This window comes from Neoarius graeffei, chromosome 5 (genome assembly GCF_027579695.1).
Source record: "Neoarius graeffei isolate fNeoGra1 chromosome 5, fNeoGra1.pri, whole genome shotgun sequence".
Taxonomy (NCBI): domain Eukaryota; kingdom Metazoa; phylum Chordata; class Actinopteri; order Siluriformes; family Ariidae; genus Neoarius; species Neoarius graeffei.
The window spans coordinates 17317892-17326211 of NC_083573.1; the positions used below are offsets into that span (position 1 = coordinate 17317892).

At 41.6% G+C, this 8320-nt stretch overlaps 1 protein-coding gene across 1 annotated transcript; it reads right to left on the reverse strand.

The window, feature by feature from the left end:
- Window positions 1–2532: 2532 nt before the first annotated feature.
- On the reverse strand, window positions 2533–7864 carry pard6ga (par-6 family cell polarity regulator gamma a). The gene is made up of 3 exons (XM_060920440.1): window positions 7732–7864; window positions 7063–7285; window positions 2533–3781 (listed from the first exon to the last, which is right to left on the reverse strand). Exons 1-3 carry the CDS (start codon window positions 7795–7797, stop codon window positions 2832–2834), a joined length of 1239 nt encoding a protein of 412 aa, XP_060776423.1. The 5' UTR covers window positions 7798–7864; the 3' UTR covers window positions 2533–2831.
- Between the last annotated feature and the right edge of the window lie 456 nt (window positions 7865–8320).

The window sequence follows — 8320 nt, forward strand, 5'->3', positions numbered from 1 at the left end:
ACATGATTGTACAAGGGTTTTCTAATCATCCATTAGCCTTCTGAGGCAATGAGCAAACACATTGTACCATTAGAACACTGGAGTGATAGTTGCTGGAAATGGGCCTCTATACACCTATGTAGATATTGCACCAAAAACCAGACATTTAGTAGAATTTAGCTAGAATAGTCATTTACCACATTAGCAATGTATAGAGTGCATTTCTGATTAGTTTAAAGTGATCTTCATTGAAAAGAACAGTGCTTTTCTTTCAAAAATAAGGAAATTTCAAAGTGACCCCAAACTTTTGAACGGTAGTATAAGTATAATACGTCCCATGATAAACTCCGAACACGACTAAACCAGAAGCCTAGCTTTTTACATTGAGTTGTGTCAGGTTCCACTCCGGTCATCCAACAAGAAGAATCTGATGGGTCCTATCATATAATTTATCCAGTTTCTGTGAGTCTGTGCCCATGATAGCGTCAGATTCTTGTTCTAGCTTGATAGGAGTGGAACCTGGTGTGGTCTTCTGCTGCTGTAGCTCATTCACCCTCAAGGTTCAGTGTTTTGAGATGCTTTTCTGCTCACCACAGTTGTAAAGAGTAATTACATGAGTTACGACTAAATATCCTTCCTGGCAGCGCAAACCAATCTGGCCATTTTCCTCTGATCTCTATCATCAAGAAGGAGTTTCCACCCACAGAACTGTCGTTCACTCAGTGCCCCCACCCCCACTCTAGAGGCTGTTGTGTGTGAAACCCCCAGGAGATCAGCAGTTTCTTCAATACTCAAACCAGCTCATTTGGTACTAACAACCATATTACAGAGATAACATTTTTTCTCTATTCTGATGGCTGATGTGAAAATTAACTGAAGCTCTTGATTTGTATGCATTGTGCTGCTGCCACGTGATTGGTTGATTGAATAACTGCATAAATGAACAGATGCAAAGTTGTTCCTATTAAAGTGGACGGTGAGTGTATGTTTATACATATATGATTTTACTAGTGGGCGGCACGGTGGCGTAGTGGTTAGCGCTGTCGCCTCACAGCAAGAAGGTCCTGGGTTCGAGCCCCAGGGCCGGTGAGGGCCTTTCTGTGTGGAGTTTGCATGTTCTCCCCGTGTCCGCGTGGGTTTCCTCCGGGTGCTCCGGTTTCCCCCACAGTCCAAAGACATGCAGGTTAGGTTAACTGGTGACTCTAAATTGACCGTAGGTGTGAATGTGAGTGTGAATGGTTGTCTGTGTCTATGTGTTAGCCCTGTGATGACCTGGCGACTTGTCCAGGGTGTACCCTGCCTTTCGCCCGTAGTCAGCTGGGATAGGCTCCAGCTTGCCTGCGACCCTGTAGAAGGATAAAGCGGCTAGAGATAATGAGATGAGATGAGATTTTACTAGTATGGTATGCCCATTTAAAACACTAAAGCTAGAACAATCATGTAATATGATTTTCAATTCAATTCAGTTCATCTCATCTCATCTCATTATCTCTAGCCGCTTTATCCTGTTCTACAGGGTCGCAGGCAAGCTGGAGCCTATCCCAGCTGACTACGGGCGAAAGGCGGGGTACACCCTGGACAAGTCGCCAGGTCATCACAGGGCTGACACATAGACACAGACAACCATTCACACTCACATTCACACCTACGGTCAATTTAGAGTCACCAGTTAACCTAACCTGCATGTCTTTGGACTGTGGGGGAAACCGGAGCACCCGGAGGAAACCCACGTGGACACGGGGAGAACATGCAAACTCCACACAGAAAGGCCCTCGCCGGCCACAGGGCTCGAACCCAGACCTTCTTGCTGTGAGGCGACAGCGCTAACCACTACACCACTGTGTGGCCCCAGTATAATATGTATTTATCATAAAAATACATGCATGTATTTATTATTTTGAAAACCCACCAGCCGACTGATCTGGCACGCTTTAATTGTGCGACAGTAATGACGTAAATACCAGCGCAACAGACTAGTGTCCTAAAGCATTTTTTCATTTTACCAATGAGCTCACTATATAGTCCTCTATATAGTAATTCCCTATATAGAGAGTAGGGCGTAGTGAATGAGTGAGCGATTTCGGACACAGGGACAGTCTCAATATAGTGGAGCCTGATTGATGACACTGTGCGGTTAGCAGACAGTCAGTTTAGCCTGTTTGTCTCCTCCCTGGCCTTGGTTCTGGATTGTCACTGATTAAATAGGCCTGTTCTGAGACTATAAGCAATGCTGAAAGAAATGAGCACACCATCTTCCTGAGTGGGAGGGAAACTGTCCCACCCTGACAAGCCAGCCTTGCCCTCAAAACTACTCCAATTGTCTATAAAGCTCATATTGTTTTCAGAACACCATCTGGACATCCAGCAGTTCAGTGGCCATAACCTGTTGTGAGCAACAGTTTAATACAGTTGGTTCTAAATTTCAACCTAATTTTCACAATAATTTTCAACTTAATGCAGTTGGTTATATTTCATCTAGCCTATATAAACAAGTACTATAATATATTTTTATTTCACAGTTACATTGCAATTATAACATGCATGTGCGCGCGCACACACACACACACACACACACACACACACACACACACACACACACACACATACATCAGGTGTATCCTTAAGGCAAAGAGCTATGTGTGGCTATTATAAAAGATACAGTATTTATTGGGAATAATTTAGATTAGATATATTGGTATTTACAGTTATTCTATGAAATTAAAATGGATGTCCAGAGTTAATGTGGTATCTATTGTGAAATGATGTATACAATAGGATGGTTTATATTCCATAAAACTGAAAAAAAGTGCCCATAAAGTGCCATAGCAGTACAGATTTAAATAAAGTTAGTATCATACAGTAATAACAGTTCCATCCTCCTCCATGCCCCCTTGAGGTATCATGAGGCGCTGCCGCAGATCTGGGCTTAGTGTGCCCAAGATGTCAAAGGTGCTAAATGTGTTCTGTCTGAATCCTGGGTTGCTCCTATAATGCTTCTGTGAGCTCATTTCTCTCTGCAATGAAATGCTGGACCCAGAATATGCTGTGTAATTGAGGCAGGGCTGTGAGCGGCACAATTCTTGAGAGTTGGGATGGCCAAGTCTGTGACGATTGTGAATGCTAGTTTGAGAAGATGGGGAAGATACTGTAGCACTGTAACACTGGGATGAGGGTTTCACCATTTTCTCCACAACTATGTCTAAATCATCATCACTTACAGAGCTGTTACGTGTCCAAGCATAGGCTCCCATAATCATAGGAAGTCCTGGGTAGCTTATAGAACCCTCATCATCGAGCTGGAAATCTGGGTTAGGGGAGATGATGGGATTTATTATGTTTTTGCTCTGGTTTGCCGGTTTCACAGTGATGATCAGATTGTGACTGTTAGCAATCATCATGTCTGTAACCTGATCCAGGGTCTTACTTATCACCTCAATACCATTTACCTCTAGGATCTGGTCATCAATGGCCAAAAGACCACAGCTCTCAGCCAATCCACCAGGAACCAATCTTGAGATGAAGATTCCTGGAACTTTCTCAAGTCCATGAGGAGTTACATTGATTGTGATTCCATCACGGATGTAGAAACCCAGAGGCCTGTCAGAGCCCTGGTGGTACAGACGAACCCTTCTGTGGCATTCAGGCAAGATATCAACATCAATTATTGAGGAGACTGGACGGAAGTTCTGGGGCACTCCAATCTGAACGTGTCCTCTGCGGCTGACATCAGCACAATCTGTTATGGTGGACTTCTTTGTCCTGGTCACACTGTTGGTACTCATGTGAAACTGGTCCATTTCCTCTGTAAAACACCAATGTTTCAGACAGGTGTGAAATGCCATGATAACAAACCAATATGATAGTTTGCAGTATATTAGGGTATCTCCTTCAAATGTTACATTTACAAAGAGAAAAACATTAAATGACATCACCGCAACAAAACTCCATCCATCCATTATCTGTAGTCGCTTATCCTGTGCAGGGCCACGGGTAAGCTGGAGCCTATCCCAGCTGACTATGGGCGAGAGGCAGGGTACACACTGGACAAGTCGCCAGGTCATTGCAGGGCTGACACATAGAGACAAATAACCATTCACACTCACATTCACAATTTAGAACCCCCAGTTAGCCTAACCTGCATGTCTTTGGATTGTGGGGGAAACTGGAGCAGCCGGAGGAAACCCGCACAGACACAAGGAGAACATGCAAACTCCACATAAAAAGGCCCCCGTTGGCCACTGGGCTCGAACCCAGAAGCTTCTTACTGTGAGGCAACAGTGCTAACCACTACACCACTGTGCCGCCCCCGCAAAAAAAGGGAAAGAATTAAATTCACTTAGTGAATATCTAAAACAATCAACCTACTCTCAGCAGTTAATCAAAGCTACAAATACTATAGAAATATAATTTTGACTGTATATGTTTTTTGAGTGGCCCAGTGTTAAAAGTATTAGCACAGCACACCTGAAAATACTGTGATTTAGGATATCTGTATCTATCCTGGTATTGCATCATATATACTGCAGTATATGAAGTACCATTTATTTATTTATTTACTCAATAATTTATTTTCCTGTTGTGAGGAAGAGCAAGAACAATAAAATACTGGATATAAACACACATAAAGAACAATATGAAGAACACTTCCAGATAACCTTTCAAACTACACATACACTAGTGGAGACTACTATGGTACAGAAATTCAATGCCCCAAAAGTTTGTGGACACCTGATTGTGACACCTATATGTGGGCCTTTCCCAAACTGTTGCAAAGTTGGAAGCACACAATTATCTAGAATGTCTATGTATACTGTCACATTAAACAATTAATATTAAATTATAACATTCCCTTCACTGGAACTAAGGGGCTCATCCCTAACATGTTCCAGCATGACAATGTCCCTGTGCACAAAGGCCATAAAGACATGATTTGTGAAGATTGGTATGGAAGAACTTGAGTGACCTGCAAGGAGCTCTGACCCTAATCCTTTTGAATGCCTTAATGCAGGCGGCACGGTGGTGTAGTGGTTAGCGCTGTCGCCTCACGGCAAGAAGGTCCGGGTTCGAGCCCCGTGGCCGACGAGGGCCTTTCTGTGCGGAGTTTGCATGTTCTCCCTGTGTCCGTGTGGGTTTCCTCCGGGTGCTCCGGTTTCCCCCACAGTCCAAAGACATGCAGGTTAGGTTAACTGGTGACTCTAAATTGACCGTAGGTGTGAATGTGAGTGTGAATGGTTGTCTGTGTCTATGTGTCAGCCCTGTGATGACCTGGCGACTTGTCCAGGGTGTACCCCGCCTTTCGCCCGTAGTCAGCTGGAATAGGCTCCAGCTTGCCTGCGACCCTGTAGAACAGGATAAAGCGGCTAGAGATAATGAGATGAGATGAGGATAAAATGCAAACCAGTCATTCTTGCCTAACATCAGTGCCTGACCTAACTGATGCATTTGTGATTGAATGGGCATATTGAATTTGGGCACAGCTACGCTCCAAAATCTAGTAGAAAGCCTATGGTTTTGGAATGGGATTTTCAACAAGCACATATGAGTCAGGTGTCGACATACTTTTTCTCCTTACAGTGCACTGACAGTATAAGAATGACTACACTGTACATTAAAATCCTCTGTTCAGCATCTTTGTATTAGCAGGACATACTTAATACTTGTATGGTCTTTAGTTTTCAGGGACTGCTTCAAATAAGTGCAAATAAATATGACTGGAAGACTTGGTCATGCAAACAAGTCTATCACAAAACACCACTAAGAAATTACACTTAAGTACACATAATTCCTGTGGAGATAAATTGCTTCCTGTTTCAGACAGAGAGACTGAAACAAAAACACATGGCTTGATGAGCGCTCTGATAAACAGCCATTACATCAAGTAGATAATGGAAAGAAGTAGTTATGGGATACTTTCAATCCAACAAGCAATCTTATATCATACTACATAACAAAACAATGTATATAATTTTTTACCGTAGAATAAAAGAAGAAGTTTAAGTGTCTCTATTTCTTCAAAACATTTTATTGTACATATTTGTGTAAGAGGCGGCATGGTGGTGTAGTGTTTAGCACTGTTGCCTCACAGTAAGAAGGTTCTGGGTTTGAGCCCAGTGGCTGATGGTGGCCTTTCTGTGTGGAGGTTACATGTTCTCCCCGTGTCTACATGGGTTTCCTCTGGGTGTTCCGTTTTCCCCCACAGTCCAAAGACATGCAGGTTAAGTTAATTTGATGGCTCTAAATTGACCGTGGGTGTGACTGTTAATGGTTGTTTGTCTCCATGTGTCAGTCCTGCAATGACCTGGTGACTTGTCCAGAGTGTAGCCCATAGTCAGCTGGGATAGGCTCCAGCTTGCCTGCGACCCTGTAGATCAGGATAAGGCGGCTAGAGATGATGGGATGAGATGCGATATTTGACATGGCAGAGGTTTTTACACCATATGACGCAACTCTCCCCAATCTATCCGGGCTTGGGACTGGCTTGTACAATCCAGTGGCTGGGTATTTTTTTTAAACCTAATTTGCATATCTTTGAACTGTGGGAGGAAACCAGTGCATCTGGAGGAAACCCACGCAGACACAAGAAGAACATGCAAACTCCACACAGAAAGGCCCCCGTCGGCCGTGAGGTTCGAATCCGGAACCTTCTTGTAGCAGTGCTAACCACTTCTTGCAGCAGTGCTAACCACTACACCACCGTGTTATTTAAACAGTACATTCATCCAATATTGTAAGAATTTAGTAAACACTGAAAGCATTAAATGAAGATTTTGGTGTCTACTTATAGCTTCTTTTACACTACATAATAAATTGATAGTAAAAATACAGTATGATTAGTTTGTCACGGGAAAGCAAATACTACTTATCTAATACTACGTAATACTAAAGTAGACTAAAATGGCGTATAATAACATTATTATTATTATTATTATTATTATTATTATTATTATTATTATTATGTGAGATATATTCTTATATAGCCCATATTCTCTTAAAATCTGTATCCATGATGTGAAATGTACAGAGGCAGCAGTAAATATGTTCCGTCCCCATGTTCCCCTTTTTAGACCAAATGTGACACTATACCTTGCAAATGGATGAAGATGCGCAGTAGTGTCTGTGTAGTAGACACTGCTTTACAGAAATTGTCATCATTATTTATTGGCAGTAAGTCTCCATGAATGTCTGCATAGCTGATGTAGATTTCTGTAGGAAATAGGTGGTGTAGATTCAGGATAAACTGCCAAAAGTCCTGAAACACACCAGGCTCATAGCGATCCAGAGAAAATCTCCTAAACTCTGCACCAAACTTCATAAAAAAAAGAAAAAAATGAAAAAAATATATAATGAGTATTACAGCAAAGTGTTATGCCACTGTCCAATTGGACACAAATGAAAACTAGTAAAGTGAATGAAAATGTATTAATTCACAAGTTAATGTGTCGCTGAATAGGATCTAAATGATGATACTGCTTGTTTGAGTACTAAAACTTTAAGGTCTATACCTAGTTTTGACATTTTGACAATTATTTATGCGCAAGCAATGACTGGAATATAAATTTACATTTCTGTTAGCAAAGTAACTAAGGTTATGAAAGGAAATTCCAGGAAATCTCAAACCAAAACATATGATCAGCAATCTTTAAATTGCTATTTTAAACTGACAAGCATGTTTTATAAATGTATTAGTACTGATGAATTATAATGAACTACGCATAAGTAAATTAATCTACCAATCGACTAGCATTAACTTACTTTGCTTTTCACTTCAACGACTGTGCGGCAACGCCAAGCTGATGATTTGCACAAACTTCGGATCATTTTCCTTTTACAATCAGGTCCTGTAGAGTTTTGTTCTATGACTGTATCCAGAAAATGCCTACAATCCAGGATACAGGAAAACCAGCACTGATAGTTGTCTAATGCACTGAGGAGGGGTGTGCAAATGACTGTGACGACATCATTTCCGATGGGAATTAAGCTTTGACCTTCAAAATTGTTGAGTGTAATTTTCTTCCAGTGTAAGATCTCTTCTAAAAGCAAGCCTACAAAAATGGAGGAAGTAGGCAAATAAGCACTTAAGCACTGAGATTATCTGAGATTCATGTTCTGGGAAACCTGAAATGTGTTTTCCAGTTTTCTAGTCATGCAAAATGTGAAAATGAATCAAAGCTCCTAGAAATAATAGTAGGATTCTGGAAAATTGGCTTATAAACCACTAAGATTCTTTGTATTTTCTCTCTTGACTACTGTCCTGAGAATAGTATATCACATAAATAATATCTGGCCAGCACTGGACCTATGGTAGCCCCTTTTCATGGATGGGGATAAGGGGACTGACAAA

Coding starts and splice junctions, on each gene's coding strand:
- pard6ga (XM_060920440.1), bottom strand. CDS start 7,797: ATGATCCGAAGTTTGTGCAAATCATCAGCTTGGCGTTGCCGCACAGTC. Junction 7,286..7,731: donor TCGTTGAAGTGAAAAGCAAA/GTAAGTTAATGC, acceptor TTTTTTATGAAG/TTTGGTGCAGAGTTTAGGAG. Junction 3,782..7,062: donor CATCTTCATCCATTTGCAAG/GTATAGTGTCAC, acceptor GGTGTTTTACAG/AGGAAATGGACCAGTTTCAC.